Source organism: Lepidochelys olivacea (assembly GCF_965140295.1).
Source record: "Lepidochelys olivacea isolate rLepOli2 genome assembly, contig: Scaffold_29, whole genome shotgun sequence".
Lineage (NCBI taxonomy): Eukaryota > Metazoa > Chordata > Testudines > Cheloniidae > Lepidochelys > Lepidochelys olivacea.
Genome location: NW_028181947.1, coordinates 81,829 through 98,033, shown reverse-complemented (window position 1 = coordinate 98,033; position 16,205 = coordinate 81,829). Strand labels below are relative to the sequence as shown.

The 16,205-nt window shown below is 66.5% G+C and overlaps 2 protein-coding genes and 1 long non-coding RNA gene across 4 annotated transcripts in view; 1 reads left to right on the top strand and 2 right to left on the bottom strand.

Annotated features, from left to right (window-relative positions):
• Positions 1 to 16,205, bottom strand: part of LOC311514199 (uncharacterized protein) — a gene marked incomplete at its 5' end in the record, with an annotated part of 64,023 nt that overhangs the window by 23,371 nt on the left and 24,447 nt on the right. The window lies entirely within an intron of this gene.
• LOC311514207 lies at positions 1,725 to 6,732 on the bottom strand. 2 transcript variants are annotated; one of them, XR_014709844.1, is made up of 3 exons: positions 6,610 to 6,732; positions 2,476 to 2,591; positions 1,725 to 1,956 (listed from the first exon to the last, which is right to left on the bottom strand). It is a non-coding gene; the product is annotated as an uncharacterized lncRNA (long non-coding RNA). The 2 variants fall into 2 exon arrangements; XR_014709845.1 differs by lacking the exon at positions 6,610 to 6,732 and adding an exon at positions 4,881 to 5,207.
• On the top strand, positions 5,675 to 14,999 carry LOC311514205 (ADP-ribosylhydrolase ARH1-like). Its single transcript, XM_084652609.1, has 8 exons — positions 5,675 to 5,921; positions 6,131 to 6,354; positions 7,407 to 7,505; positions 7,823 to 7,928; positions 8,161 to 8,240; positions 8,599 to 8,782; positions 9,526 to 9,740; positions 13,321 to 14,999. The coding sequence occupies exons 1-8, from the start codon at positions 5,911 to 5,913 to the stop codon at positions 13,482 to 13,484; spliced, it is 1,083 nt and encodes a 360-aa protein (XP_084508735.1). The 5' UTR covers positions 5,675 to 5,910; the 3' UTR covers positions 13,485 to 14,999.

The window sequence follows — 16,205 nt, the reverse complement described above, 5'->3', positions numbered from 1 at the left end:
TCAGCTGGGTCCATTTTGGGGGGCAGTGAGCCAGACAACCCCGTCTGCCCTTCACTCCATGTCCCAGCCAGCACCAAACTGAAACTCCCCCCAGCCCCTCCTCCCCTCGGCTTTGTCCCTTTCCCGGGCCAGGAGGTCACCGGATCCCTTTGTTCTTCAACCCTTTAGCTCTCACCTTGCAGGGGGAAGGGCCCAGGCCATCAGTGGCCAGGAAACAGGGTGTCGGCCATTCTCTGTGTCCAGACCCCTGCACACACCTGCCCTGCAGAGCTCTGCAATGATCATACACCCTTTCCCCACCACCTAGATACTTAAGAACTGCCTAGGGGAAACTGAGGCACCCCCACACTATTCAGAGGAAACATTAAGAACAGTCCCACTTCATCACAGGAGGAACGCAGGGAACCCCAGGGCTGGGGTCTGAGCTCCCTGCCCCCCAGAAGGACTTGACTGAGGGGTCCTGGTTGTGCCCACAAGCTCTGTTTTGGACTGTGTTCCTGTGGTGCAATAAACCTTCCGTTTTACTGGCTGGCTGAGAGTCTCAGGGAATCGCGGGAAGAGGGGTGCAGGGCCTGGACTCCCCCCACTCCGTGACAGGGCCGCGCCGGGGTGGGGCTCAGCCTGGGCGCAGCAGGGCCGGGCCGGGCACAGCCAATGCCAGGGACACTTGTCGCGAGCGACAGGTTCGTTCTCGGCTGGCTACGCAGAGCACGATGGTGAAGCTCAGTGTGTGAGACGCACAGAGACTGTCTGAGTTTTATTAACGCCGCGATCAGTGCGAGCAAAGTCACAAAACTAGGGAGACAAGATCTGCACCACGAACGCTCACAGGTCCGCGGGCCGTGGGTTCCCCTTCTGGGGAGAAAAGCGCTCAGGGCATCACCGCCCTGCCGGCCCGAGATCCCCCTGAGAGCCGGGTTTGGTTCCCCACCTGTGGCTATGTCTTGGCCACGTGCCCACGTTTGCCGTTCCTGGGGCTTGGACAATGGTAAGTGTTTGCACGGCTGGAGGGCTCCCTGCGGCGCAGGTGAGGGGTCTGGCTGCATAAAGCTCTGGCCGGGTTGCCAGTCCACCCCAAGCCCTGGGGCTCAATCTTCTGGCCCCAGGCTCCTCACTCAAGCTAGGGTTTGTTAGCGTTCACGTGGCCCTGTGCGAATGCGGCCACCAGGCGCCCTCCAGCCACACCCGGCTGCAGGTCCCTGCGAAGCCCATTGCAAAAGGATCTTGCCCTCCCTTCCCGTCCTCCTACCTGCAGAGCAGACTTTGTTTTATTTGTGCGGATTTAACAAGCAGGGGCTGGGGCAGGGGGACAGGCAGGAGCCTCTGGAAGCTGGGGAAATATTTGCACGGCAGCGTTAATTTTAACAAGCAGCTGAACTCGTTCTAAGATGTAAATGATCATTCAGCAGATCACCTGAGCTCGGGGCAGGGGCAAAGGCTGACGTGTGCATGCCCGAGGGTGCCAGGCAGGGAGGAGCAGGGCCCAGCCGGCCCCAGGCGACGCCTGGCCCGAGCGCTGGCTCCCAGCAGAGGGGTCCGCGGGGATCGGGGGGGGTCCCAGCCCAGGAACTGCAGCTGCGCAGGGCGTGTAGAGAGACAGCTGAGCAGAGAGGAAACCACACCCCGCCCACGCGCCGGACGCAGCGAGGGGCCGGGGACACGGGGGCGAGAGGGGACACAGGCTGTGTCCCTGCAGAGAGCTCCTGCCGCGGCCGGCAGCTCAGTCGCTCCCCGGAGCAGCAAGGGCAGGAACTGGCTGCTGGGAGGCCGGCGCGCGGGATGCCCACGGGCCGAGGGGGGCACTGGAGGCAGGGACAGCGCTGCGGGATGGAGAGCCATGGTGCTGCGGGCCGCGGTGGGGTCCTCCTATCGGCTCCGCGAGGAGATCGCCTCCCGAGCCCGCTGGAACATCTGACGCAGGGGGTCCCAGATCCGCTCCGTCGCCTGCTCCACCATCTGTGCACCGGCCACGGGGGAGAGCAGCGTTAGTGCCCAGAGGGAGAGACGTGGGTCGCAGCTCAGGGCCCTGTCTCCACAGGGGCCAGGCCCCCCGGCGGTCTAGGGCTGCTTACAGGTGCTGACTCCAGCCCAGGGTGTCTCTCTGGACAAGGTGCTATGAACAAACTCCTGGGGGTCGCTTCTGCCCGTGTGTGAGGGTGATGCCCCCCCATCATATCACTGGGGCAGGCCCCGTTTTTCCTGTGCCTTCCCGGGAATGTCTCTCAGGACACCCGAATAGTCCCGGCTCTTCGCCCCGTGCAGGAGCCTCTGGCCCTACCAGCGCCTGGTCGGGACGAGGCTGCACGGAGCGAAACGGGCTCTGGGCTCACCCCAACCCCCTGCCGTCCCTGGGAACGAGGGGTGAGGGGAGGACGTGTCAGACCCAGTTCAGACAGGGCCAGAGGGGTCCGTGTTAGCCAGGGGACCGATGCTGGGGCCAGTGCTGGGCACTCGCTGAGCAAACTCAGCCCTCACCTTCCTCGGCCGGCTGCCGGTGTCGCAGCAGAGCCAGCCCCCCATGGCCATGGCCAGCAACAGTGACGCTCGCAGCATCCACAGCATGACCCTGAGCCCCATCTCCAGGCCGCCAGCTGTTGGGGACGCACACGTCAGAGAGACCTCCCGGTTGCTGCCCTCCCTGCTCCTCGGCGCGACCCCACCACCAAGCCCCACGACTGCCAATCCCCAGGGGACCCCAGCGCCCACCGACTCCCGGGTTCTCCGGCCCCCGACCCCAGCTCCGGGGGTATCACACGGACACACCCTCGGACTCCCCAGGGACCTGCCTGCCCCAGTGGGAGCCACCCCCGGGTTACGTATGGCCCTGGAATGAGGGAGTCCGGAGTCTGGGGACCAGCGCTGGGCCTGACCGAGGGCCAGTTATGGGGCAGAGGGAAGGGGCTGAGTCAGGGCTGGGGACGTACCGGCTGTGACGAAGTGGGACGAAGTTAAGGAAGTATGGGCTGGATGAATGCACTACAAGGTGGGTAGAAAGCTGGCTAGATTGTCGGGCTCAACGGGTGGTGATCAATGGCTCCATGTCTAGTTGGCAGCCGGTGTCAAGTGGAGTGCCCCAAGGGTCGGTCCTGGGGCCGGTTTTGTTCAATATCTTCATAAATGATCTGGAGGATGGTGTGGATTGCACTCTCAGCAAATTTGCGGATGATACTAAACTGGGAGGAGTGGTAGATACGCTGGAGGGGAGGGATAGGATACAGAAAGACCTAGACAAATTGGAGGATTGGGCCAAAAGAAATCTGATGAGGTTCAATAAGGATAAGTGCCTTTGTGGTGTTCACCGACGCCTCAGACACGGGACTGGGGGCAGTGTTAATGCAGGAGGATGAAAAGGGGGAGAGACACCCCATCGTGTACCTGAGCAAGAAGTTGCTGCCCCGGGAGCAACACTACGCGGCCATCGAGAAGGAGTGCCTGGCCATGGTGAGGGCCCTCAAGAAACTAGAGCCCTATCTCTTCGGGGGGACACTTCACCGTCTACACCAACCACTCTCCCCTGACCTGGCTGCACCAGATGAAAGGAGCCAACGCCAAGCTCCTGAGATGGAGCCTGCTCCTGCAGGATTACGACATGGACGTGGTCCACATGAAGGGAAGGGCCAACCTGATAGCGGATGCGCTGTCCCGGAGAGGGGGCCCCGAACTTCCCCAGGTCACTGGTCACAGTGACCCCGCTCAGTTCAGTCTCGAAGGGGGGAGAGATGTGACGATGTGACTCAGCAGGGAGGGGGGAGTGTTGACCTGGGAATGTGCCCTGGGGAGGGGAGACCTGAGAGCCTGTCCCCTGAGCCAGGAGGGGGACGTTGAGGTGACACCTCTGCCCAGGAATGTGAACAGAGGCTGCAGGACGGGGCCTGCTGGGGGGGTTTAGTTTCAGTTTGGGGCTGGGTGGAGGAACACAGGGAACCCCAGGGCTGGGGTCTAAGCTCCCTGCTCCCCCAGAAGGACGTGACTGAGGGGTCCTGGTTGTACCCACAAGCTCTGTTTTGGACTGTGTTCCTGTTGTCCAATAAACCTTCTGTTTTACTGGCTGGCTGAGAGTCTCAGTGGATCCCAGGAAGAGGGGTGCAGGGCCTGGACTCCCCCACACTCCGTGACAACCCCAACTTCGCAGTCAGACGTGACTCTCCGCCAGCCAGGGAAACAGGAGGTTTATTAGTCAGGAACATGGTCTAACACAGAGCTTGTAGGTGCAGAGAACAGGACCCCTCAGCTGGATCCATTTTGGGGGGCAGTGAGCCAGACAACCCCGTCTGCCCCTCACTCCTTGTCCCCAGCCAGCCCCAAACTGAAACTCCCTCCAGCCCCCTCTCCTCTGGGCTTTGTCCCTTTCCTGGGCCAGGAGGTCACCGGATTCCTTTGTTCTCCAACCCTTTAGCTCTCACCTTGCAGGGGGGGGAAGAGCCCAGGCCATCAGTCACCAGGAGACAGAGTGTCGGCCATTTATGTACCCTGGCCCTTTGAGACGAAGTGGGACTGTTCTTAATGTTTCCTCTGAATAGTGTGGGGGTGCCTCAGTTTCCCCTATGCAGTTCTTAAGTCTCTAGGGGGTGGGGTAAGGGGGTGTGAGCGTTGCAGAGCTCTGCAGGGCAGGTGTGTGCAGGGGTCTGGACACAGAGAATGGCCGACACTCTGTTTCCAGGCCCCCCGCCCCGCCCGAGGTCGGGCCCCCTCGCCGCCCAGCCCCCCACCCCGCCTGAGGTCGGGCCCCCTCGCCGCCCAGCCCCCCGCCCCGCCCGAGGTCGGGGCCCGGGTGCCAGGTGCTGCACACGCAGCGACACACAGAGCAAGGACCAGCCGCTGCCCCCTGGATCTTGCCAGCTCCATGCGTCTGACACGGAGGCTTCGCCCCCTGCCCTTACCACGCTGCCGGGAGCCGGCCGCCAGCCGCAGGAGGGCGACCCACAGCACCAGGCGCATCGCGGCCGAGCGCCCGCCCCACACGCAGCCCCCGGGGAGGGGCTGCCCCGGCCCTGGCGACGCCCGGCCGGGGGAGCGGCGACGCCTGCCTGAGTCTGCAGCCAGCCTGGCCCGACAGCTCCCCCCGTGGGGCCGGCTCCCGCTGCCCCCTGCCCGGCTGACCCAGTGGGGCCCGCGCACGGCTCTGAGCCCAGGGGCCCCCGGGGGCAGGAAACAGGCGGGAGGCAGTGACCAGCGGACGAGCTGTGGGCTGTGATGCGGAGATGGGCGCATGGCAGGAAATGGCAGCGAGAGCTGGGGGGAGGCAGGACTACCCAGCCCCCGCCACCCCCCAGCCCCACACAGCCCCACCTAGCCAGCCCCACAACCCCAGCCGGCCCCATCTACCCAGCCCCATCTAGCCACACAGCCCCATCTAGCCAGCCCCACACACCCCCAGGCACCCAGCTCCCCACCCCCACAGCCCCAGCCAGCCCCCCTGCCCCCACCTCACATCCCCATCTACCCAGCTCCCACCTGCCCCCACACTCCCAGCTCCACCCCCACAGCCCCATCTACCCAGCCCCCCACCCCCCAAGCCAGCTCCCCGGCCCCACACCCCCATCTAGCCCCCTTCTTGCGGGCTCTGGTTTCTCTGGCCCCTTTAAGGGCGGCCGGCTGGAGCTGGCTCCACGCCAAGGCCGCGTTTAGAGACAGGACTCGCTGAGCCAGCATTGGGGGGGCGACACAGGGGGACCCAGGGACAGGGGCCTGCAGGGACGGGCACGGGGGGACGGGGGGACGGCTGGCCGGCCAGGCCCTTGCAGAGGGACGGGCAGGGGCCGGCAGGGACAGACGGACGCAGGGAGGGACACAGGGACGCAGGGCCCAGCAGAGACTGACGGCCAGACAGACAGACAGAGGGACGGGCAGGGGCCGGCAGGGACAGACGGACGCAGGTGGGCCAGACGCCCCCGGCCAGCTGGAGGCTCCATGGAGGGGACGTAAGTGCCCCCCTCCCCCACCCCAGGCTGTCCCCAGCCCCAGCCATGGAGCTGAGTGGGGGGGTGAAGAGTTGGGGGGTGGGGTTTGGGGGCCAGACCCCTGACCCCCCACACACCTTTACCCAGCCAGCAGGGCGCTGAGCGGCGGGGGGGAGCGGCGGGGGGCTGATGCTTGGGGGGCCGGAGCCCTGACCCCCGTCTCCCCCCAGGGCCCCTCCCCGGGCGGCGTACCGAGCGGCCATGGTGCTGAGCGGGGCGGGCGACGCCTTGGGCTACCGGAACCAGCGCTGGGAGTACTGCCCCTCGGGCCCCCAGATCCACGCCGAGCTGGCCCAGCTGGGGGGGCTGGGGGGCATCCAGGCCGCGCTCCCCGACTGGCCCGTCAGCGACGACACCGTCCTGCACCTGGCAACCGCCGAGGCCCTGGCCACCGGTGAGGGGGACACAGGTCTGGGGGGCACAGATCCGGGGGGAAATGCGGGGGCACAGACCCGGGGGGGGAGAGAAAAGGGGGGGGTGACGGGGCTGCCCGTGGGAGCCCGCTGAGGCCACTCAATCAGGGTGAACTGCGAACAGACCGGGGCAGACAGACCCCACACGCCGGGGGACATCCCAAGACCTAGGGTCCCCCAGCCAGCCCGAAGCAGCCTCTGTCCGGCCCCCCGGGCACCAACGCCGTCCCCCTGACCTGCCGGGCCTCCGGCCTCCATCCAGACACCTCTGTCGGGGGGAGGAGGGTTGGCAAAGAAAAGCCGGAGAGCTGGGGACGGGGTCGATCCCCAGACAGGCTCGAGTTCCCTTCTTGAGGGCAGAGACGAGCCTGGAGCGGCCAAAAGTCCGTTTGGAAACAGTCCAGAGGTTACAGCCCAGCGTCCACACTCAGGGCGACTCCAGTCAGCGGCTGGGGGTCTCAATCCTTACGGCTCAGGGTCTCCCCTCCTGAGCCCCAAGGCAGACCTGCGCTGAGGAAGGATCGTGTCCCAGGGTCCGGAGACATTTCCAGCAGCCTCGCGGCCTGACTTCCCTTCTCCCAGACAGGCTGGCAATTACCCCGGGGCCACTTACCCATCACCAGTCCGGACACAGGCCACCACAACCCTCCCAGGGCCCAGACAACGACCCGGGTCGCTCCAGCGTCCTCCTCAGTGTCCATATCCCTCTTGGGATCCGAGCCCCCGCCATCACCGAGACTCGTCGGCTCCCAGCCCCGAGCGCTCAGCCCGTCTCGCTCCCTCGTCTTCACCTCCATCCCTTCCGAGCACGGCTCCGGTCACCTGGCCGGGGGCCTTCCATTACCCTCCGAACGCCCCAGGGGCGCAGACCCGGGGGCAACGGGGGGCACCGGGGCGGGGATAAATCAGGGATCAGGTTGGGCCGGTTAGCTGGACCCAGAGAAGTTGGGGTGTAGGGGGAGGAAGGGGACTGGCTGGGGGTCCCTGTGGTGGCTGGGGGGGCCCCAGACTGACCCCTCTCTCTGCCCCCCAGGACTGGAAGGGGAGCCCTTGCTGCAGGAGTTGGCGCGAGGCTACGTGGCAGCCATGGGAGACATGGAGGGCAGGAAACCCGGCCCCACCAGCATCCTGGGTAGGGTAGAGATGCCCCCCCATGCCTGGCACCCCCTGGGCACTGGGCCCCCCCCCATGCCCACCAACACCCAGCCTGCAGCTGCCTCCTGGGGCCCCCTCCACTGCCCCGCCCAGCTGCCCCATGTGCCCCCCCGAGCCCAGCAGCCCCCGCAGCCCACCAGCCCCACACGCCTGTGACATGGGGGGGAGCATGGGGGGGTCCCCAGGACATGTGGGGGGGGGTCGTGGGCTGTGCATACCTGGGCCGGGCTTGGGGGGTGCTATTTCAGGGACTCTGCGGGGTGCCCGTGTGACCCCCACCCTCTCTCCCTCCAGGGACGTCCCAGCTGCGCCCGGGCGAGCCGGCCGGGTACCGGATCCCCTTCAACCCCAACGCCACCGGCTGCGGGGCCGCCATGCGCTCCATGGCCATCGGGCTCAGGTGGGGGCCGGGGCCCCCAGGGGCCATGGGGCACCCCAGGGAAGGGGGTCGGAGCTGGGGGCATCAGGAGGAGACTGGGGGGGGTCAGGACAGAGGACAGAGCGTCCAGGAAGATGGGGGCTCTGGGTCTCGGGGGTCTGGCGGCTGCATGCCAGGGGGGCGCTGGGGGGGTCCAGTGTCGGAGGGGCACCGGGCTGGGGGGCATGACCCTGCACTGCCCCTGCCCCCCCAGGTACCCGCGCCCCACGGAGCTACCGACCCTGATCCGGATCAGCGTGGAGAGCGGGCGCATGACACACCATCACCCCACAGGTAGGGGGTACGAGGGGCTGGCACTGTGCCAGGGGGCTGGAGGGGAAAATAGTCTCACACTCCCACCCCTGGCATCCCCCTCCCCCTTGCAGGGGGCAGCCCCCCCATCTCCCAGCCCCCAATGCCGTGCCCCATTGCAGGGGGGTGGGGCACAGTGTGGGAGGCCATCCCCCCGCCCATCTCCCATTGGGGGTTTATGGAAGGGCTGTGGGAGGTCCCAGCCCCCGATGCCGTGCCCCGCTGCAGGGAACTGGGGGGGTCCTGCTCTGAGCGGCGGCTCTGGCCCCAGGCCCGGGGATGGGGGGCAGGGTACTGGGGGCTCCGTGCGGGGCCCTGACGGACCCTTGCCCCGCTGCAGGGTACCTGGGGGCGCTGGCCTCGGCCCTGTTCACGGCCTACGCGGTGCGGGGGCTCCCCCTGGCGCAGTGGGGGGCCGGCCTGCTGCAGACGCTGCCCCTGGCCCAAAGCTACGTGCGGGACACGGGCGTCGAGACGGAGCCCAACCTGGGCGCCTGGGGGTACTTCCCCCAGAAATGGGCCTGGTGAGTGGGGGGGGGCGAGGGGGGGCGCAGACCCCCGGGCGAGTCTGGGGGGGCCCAGCCCAGGATGGTGTATGGGAAAGGGGGGCGCAGACCCCCGGGCGAATCTGGGGGGGCCCAGCCCAGGATGGTGTATGGGAAAGGGGGGGCACAGACCCCCGGGCGAGTCTGGGGGGGCCCAGCCCAGGATGGTGTATGGGAAAGGGGGGGCACAGACCCCCGGGCGAGTCTGGGGGGGCCCAGCCCAGGATGGTGTATGGGAAAGGGGGGCCACAGACCCCAGGGAGAGTCTGGGGGGGCCCAGCCCAGGATGGTGTATGGGAAAGGGGGGGCACAGACCCCCGGGCGAGTCTGGGGGGGCCCAGCCCAGGATGGTGTATGGGAAAGGGGGGCGCAGACCCCCGGGCGAATCTGGGGGGGCCCAGCCCAGGATGGTGTATGGGAAAGGGGGGCCACAGACCCCCGGGCGAGTCTGGGGGGGCCCAGCCCAGGATGGTGTATGGGAAAGGGGGGGCGCAGACCCCCGGGCGAGTCTGGGGGGGCCCAGCCCAGGATGGTGTATGGGAAAGGGGGGGCGCAGACCCCCGGGCGAGTCTGGGGGGGCCCAGGCCAGGATGGTGTATGGGAAAGGGGGGCGCAGACCCCCGGGGGGGCCAAGCGAGGTGCCAGGCGCAGGGCGGGGGACAGGAAAGGGGGGCGAGGCCGGGGGTGGGGTCGGCGGCCTGGTCTCATCCCTGCCCCCGCAGGTACCTGGCTGAGCGGGGCCTGGCCGAAGGACACGGCCCCCCGCGGTTCCCCCCCCGCTACGGCCCGGCGGAGCGCGACGGCATCTACCAGACCTTCAGCCTGGAGGGCTGGGCGGGGCGCAGCGGGCATGACGCCCCCATGATCGCCTACGACGCGCTGCTGGGCTCTGGCGACCGCTGGGACGAGCTCTGCAGCCGGGCCATGTTCCATGGGGGTGAGTCCGGCCACCCCAGAGCCAGCCGCATCCCCGGCCCCGCCGCCGCGCCCCAGAGCCCTGCCATGCCCCAGAGCCAGCCGCATCCCCGGCCCCGCCGCCGTGCCCCAGAGCCCTGCCACGCCCCAGAGCCAGCCGCATCCCCGGCCCCGCCGCCGCGCCCCAGAGCCCTGCCACGCCCCAGAGCCAGCCGCATCCCTGGCCCCGCCGCCGTGCCCCAGAGCCCTGCCACGCCCCAGAGCCAGCCACATCCCCGGCCCCGCCACCGCGTCCCAGAGCCCTGGCACGCCCCAGAGCCAGCCACATCCCCGGCCCCGCCACCGCGTCCCAGAGCCCTGGCACGCCCCAGAGCCAGACACATCCCCGGTCCCGCCGCCGCACCCCAGAGCCCTGCCACGCCCCAGAGCCAGCCGCATCCCCGGCCCCGCCGCCGCACCCCAGAGCCCTGCCACGCCCCAGAGCCAGCCGCATCCCCGGCCCCAACATGCCCCAGAGCCCTGGCACGCCCCAGAGCCAGCCGCATCCCCGGCCCCGCTGCCACGCCCCAGAGCCCTGCCACGCCCCAGAGCCAGCCGCATCCCTGGCCCCAACATGCCCCAGAGCCAGCCGCATCCAAACTCTGCTCCCTGTATAACCAGCCCCCTCTGTCCTGTCCCAGAGCCATTCACATGCTGATCTTCATAAAACAAGCCCCTGCGGCCATGGGGAGGGCGCCTCCCTCTGGCTGCTCCGGGGACAGACGCCCCCCAGGTCCGACGCCCCCTCCTGCTGCTGGCCCGGGCGGCCGTGCAGTATCCGGCCTCGGGGCTGGTGGGGAACCCGGCCGAGCCCCGGGACCCAACTGGCTCCCGCCCAGGCCTGCACGGTCCCAATCCTCGGTCCTGCTTCGCCAGCATCAGGCTTTCCCCCACCCCGTCCTCTGGGGGCGCCCTGCCAGGGGGCTGCTGGTTCCCCACGGCTTCCTCTGGGGGCGCCCTGCGGCTGGGGAGGGACCGCGGCTGCCCCTGCCGCCCGCACTCAGCTCACCCTGCACCTGCTCCTGCCCTGCGGGTGCGGGGCTCCAGCCTGGGCCAAGCCGGCCAGTCCCCCCGGCCCAGCGACCCTGACCCACGAGGTGAGCGGTGGAGTGAACCTCCCAGCACACACCATTGCCAGCACCCCGCCCCAGAGCCAGCCGCATCCTGACCCCGATGCCAAGTGTACACAGCTCCCACCGCCCCACCCCAGACTCAGCTGCATCCCAGCCCTAAGGCCAGTATACAGAGCTCCTGACGCCCCGCCCCAAACCAGCCACATTCCGGCCCCCATGCCAGTAAACACAGCCTCCCACGTCCCGCCCCAGAGCCAGCCGCATCCTGGCCCCGATGCCGGTATACACAGCCCCCCGCGTCCCGCCCCAGAGCCAGCCGCATCCTGACCCTGATGCCAAGTGTACACAGCTCCCACCGCCCCACCCCAGACTCAGCTGCATCCCAGCCCTAAGGCCAGTATACAGAGCTCCTGACGCCCCGCCCCAAACCAGCCACATTCCGGCCCCCATGCCAGTAAACACAGCCTCCCGCGTCCCGCCCCAGAGCCAGCCGCATCCTGGCCCCGATGCCGGTATACACAGCCCCCCGCGTCCCGCCCCAGAGCCAGCCGCATCCTGACCCTGATGCCAAGTGTACACAGCTCCCACCGCCCCACCCCAGACTCAGCTGCATCCCAGCCCTAAGGCCAGTATACAGAGCTCCTGACGCCCCACCCCAAACCAGCCACATTCCGGCCCCCATGCCAGTAAACACAGCCTCCCGCGTCCCGCCCCAGAGCCAGCCGCATCCTGGCCCCGATGCCGGTATACACAGCCCCCCGCGTCCCGCCCCAGAGCCAGCCGCATCCTGACCCTGATGCCAAGTGTACACAGCTCCCACCGCCCCACCCCAGACTCAGCTGCATCCCAGCCCTAAGGCCAGTATACAGAGCTCCTGACGCCCCGCCCCAAACCAGCCACATTCCGGCCCCCATGCCAGTAAACACAGCCTCCCACGTCCCGCCCCAGAGCCAGCCGCATCCTGGCCCCGATGCCGGTATACACAGCCCCCCGCGTCCCGCCCCAGAGCCAGCCGCATCCTGACCCTGATGCCGGTATACACAGCTCCCACCGCCCCACCCCAGACTCAGCTGCATCCCAGCCCTAAGGCCAGTATACAGAGCTCCTGACGCCCCACCCCAAACCAGCCACATTCCGGCCCCCATGCCAGTAAACACAGCCTCCCGCGTCCCGCCCCAGAGCCAGCCGCATCCTGGCCCCGATGCCGGTATACACAGCCCCCCGCGTCCCGCCCCAGAGCCAGCCGCATCCTGACCCTGATGCCAAGTGTACACAGCTCCCACCGCCCCACCCCAGACTCAGCTGCATCCCAGCCCTAAGGCCAGTATACAGAGCTCCTGACGCCCCACCCCAAACCAGCCACATTCCGGCCCCCATGCCAGTAAACACAGCCTCCCGCGTCCCGCCCCAGAGCCAGCCGCATCCTGGCCCCGATGCTGGTATACACAGCCTCCCGCGTCCCGCCCCAGAGCCAGCCGCATCCTGACCCTGATGCCAAGTGTACACAGCTCCCACCGCCCCACCCCAGACTCAGCTGCATCCCAGCCCTAAGGCCAGTATACAGAGCTCCTGACGCCCCACCCCAAACCAGCCACATTCCGGCCCCCATGCCAGTAAACACAGCCTCCCGCGTCCCGCCCCAGAGCCAGCCGCATCCTGGCCCCGATGCTGGTATACACAGCCTCCCGCGTCCCGCCCCAGAGCCAGCCGCATCCTGACCCTGATGCCAAGTGTACACAGCTCCCACCGCCCCACCCCAGACTCAGCTGCATCCCAGCCCTAAGGCCAGTATACAGAGCTCCTGACGCCCCACCCCAAACCAGCCACATTCCGGCCCCCATGCCAGTAAACACAGCCTCCCGCGTCCCGCCCCAGAGCCAGCCGCATCCTGGCCCCGATGCCGGTATACACAGCCCCCCGCGTCCCGCCCCAGAGCCAGCCGCATCCTGGCCCCGATGCCGGTATACACAGCTCCCTGCCCCACAGCCCCACCTATACACTGTGCCCTGCCCCACAGCCAGCCGCATCTCAGCCCCAGTATACACAGCCCCCGGCACCCTGCCCCAGAGCCAGCTGCATCCCGATGCCAGTATACACAGCTCGTGGCCCCAGAGACTCCTCCACTCCCCTTGGCTCTCTCACCCCGCTTGACCCCAGCCAGACTCTCCCAGCCAGGGCAGGGCCCAGGGCAACCCCCTGACCTCATTCTCCTTCCCGGCCAACCTCCCTGCCCCCTCCAGGGACTGAACCCCCCCAGACCTCCCCCACAGCTGGGGCATGGCAGGTTAATTGGCCCCGTCTGACCCACATTGACCCACGCAGGGCTTATGTGGGGCAAACAGCCCATTGCAGGATCCCTGGGTGTCCCGCCCCCACCCCAGAGGGGCCCCATCCCAGCTCCGGGCAAGGAGCTGCCCCGCCCCGGGGGGCCCCTGGGTGCCCTGCCCCCCCCAGGGGGGCCGCGTCTCACCTGTGCCCATCTCCCTGCAGGAGACAGCGACTCGACAGGCGTCATTGCGGGGTGCTGCTGGGGGCTGGCGTACGGGCTGGCCGGGGTCCCCGAGGGGAATCACCGACACCTGGAGTACCGGCAGCGCATGGAGGCAGCCGCCGACCGGATCCACGCCCTGGCCTGGGGGGAGAGCGCCCCGTGAGCGGGGAGACCCCCCCCGAGCGCCCCACTCCCCCGGCACTGGCTACTGCTCTCAGCCCGGACACCTGGGTTCTTTCTTAACCCCCCCTCCACCCCCCCAGCCTCTGACACCCCAGCCTCTCACCCTGCACTCAACAGCCAACCCCACCGCAGGCCAGGGCTGGATTTGGGGGGTCCCCCATTCCCCAGACATGTGGGGGAGGGGCAACAAATTCCCATCCCCCCCAGTGCACCCTCCTGGCCCCCCATGAGCCACAGGGCCCCAACCACTAGCACCTCCTACTGCTGCCTCCAGGACCTCAGGGTCCTGCCTCCAGGGTCTCCTGGGTCACCCTCCTGCCTCCTGCCTTCCCGTGCCAGCAGGGGTCATTTCGGGGGGGCCCGGGGCCCATGCCAAGGAGCAGGCACCCCCGGAGGCTGGGCGAGGCCGGCGTGCAGGGGAGGAGTGGCTGGAACCCAGGAGTCCTGATCCCTGCAGCGCATCCCTGATCCCAGCACTGCCTGCCAGGGAAGGGCCCCCCGAGCCCCCCACGTCGGCTGCCTGCTGTGCTGTACCCCCCTGGCCCGGCTCCGCAACCCCCCTGGGGCCACCTGCCCACAGGCCTTTTGCCCCCAGGCCCCGGCTGCTGGGGGCCAGCCCACCAGGAACCCAGGCCCCCCTCTGCTCCAAGGGCTCTGCCCCCAAACCTGTTACAGCCTCCCCAGGGGGGCCTGCCACCCCCAGTGTTGTGCTCAGCCCCGCCCCACCCGGCTGGGCCCCATCAGCCATTAACCCGGCTCCGATCAGCACGCGACCCCGCTGAGGTCACTCAATCAGGGTGAGCTGCGAACAGACCAGGGCAGACAGACCCCACACGCTGGGGGATATTCCAGGACCTAGATTTCCCCAGCCAGCCCAAACCAGCCTCTGTCTGACCTCCCCGGGTACTCAGGAGTCCAAACACCACAGTTCCCGTAAGGTGCCCGGCCTCAGGCCTCCATCTGGACACCCCGGACAGTCTCTACACCAAAGACTAAATGGACACAAATTTGACATCAGGAATCATAACATTCAAAAACCAGTCGGAGAACACTTCAACCTCCCTGGTCATTCAATAACAGACCTGAAAGTGGCAATTCTTCAACGAAAAAACTTCAAAAACAGACTCCAACGAGAGACTGCAGAACTGGAATTAATTTGCAAACTGGACACCATCAGATTAGGCCTGAATAGAGACTGGGAGTGGCTGGGTCATTACAAAACCTAAACTTAATTTCCCCCTACTGTTACTCACTCCTTCTTGTCAACTGGCTGTAATGGGCCACTCTCTTACCACTTCAAAAGTGATTTTTCCTCCCATGGAATCCTGCTGTTAATTGATTTATCTCATTAGACTGACCTCCCACTTGGTAAAGCAACCCCCATCGTGTATTTATACCTGCTCCTGTATTTTCACTCCGTGCATCCGATGAAGTGGGTTCTAGCCCACGAAAGCTTATGCCCAAATAAATGCGTTAGTCTCCAAGGTGCCACAAGGACGCCTCGTTGTTTTTGCTGCTACAGACTAACACAGCTGCCCCTCGGAAACCTGTCGGATGTGATGACGATTACAGAAAATCTTCTCTCATCATATAAAAGAGAAGGTCCTCCCAATCCCAAAGGATCAGCCACACACCCAGGTCCAATGATAACTTAGATCTTACCCCAAATACAGGCTTACAGCCAATTCTTACTAACTAAACTAACATTTATTAAAAAAGAAAAGATCGATACCCAGACAGGCTTGAGTTCAATTCTTGAGGTCCAGCAGAGACGAGCCTGGAGCAGCCAAAAGTCCGTTTGGAAACAGTCCAGAGGTTACAGCCCAACGTCCACACTCAGGGCGACTCCAGTCAGCGGCTGGGGGTGTCAATCCTTACGGCTCAGGGTCTCCCCTCCTGAGCCCCAAGGCAGACCTGCGCTGAGGAAGGATCGTGCCCCAGGATCTGGAGACATTTCCAGCAGCCTCGAGGCCTGAGGAAACACCCGGCTTGACTTCCCTTCTCCCAGACAGGCTGGCAATTAGCCCGGGGCCACTTACCCACCACCAGTCCAGACACAGGCCACCACAACCCTCCCAGGGACCAGACAATGACCCGGGTGTCACGGAGTGTGGGGGAGTCCAGGCCCTGCACCCCTCTTCCTGGGATTCCCTGAGACTCTCAGCCAGCCAGTAAAACGGAAGGTTTATTGCACCACAGGAACACAGTCCAAAACAGAGCTTGTGGGTACACCCAGGACCCCTCAGTCAAGTCCTTCTGGAGGAGCAGGGAGCTCAGACCCCAGCCCTGGGGTTCCCTGCGTTCCTCCACCCAGCCCCAAACTGAAACTAAACCCCCCCAGCAGGCCCCGTCCTGCAGCCTCTGTTCACATTCCTGGGCAGAGGTGTCACCTCCCCCTCCCGGCTCAGGTGACAGGCTCTCAGGTCTCCCCTCCCCAGGGCACAGTCCCAGGTCAACACTCCCCCCTCCCTGCTGCGTCACATCGGGTCACTCCAGCGTCCTCCTCAATGAATCAAAGCCGTGGTAATAGACAAGACTCGTTTGCTGACACCACAAGGCCTGAGCACACAGCCCCCTTCTCTCTCTCACAAGGCCGGCTGCATTTCACAGCTCTCTCCATTGCCATCTCTTCCTAACCAGTCTCTAAAGTTCGGCCAGGGGTCAGGTCAGTCTGGGAGATAATTAACTTTTTCTGGCCCTG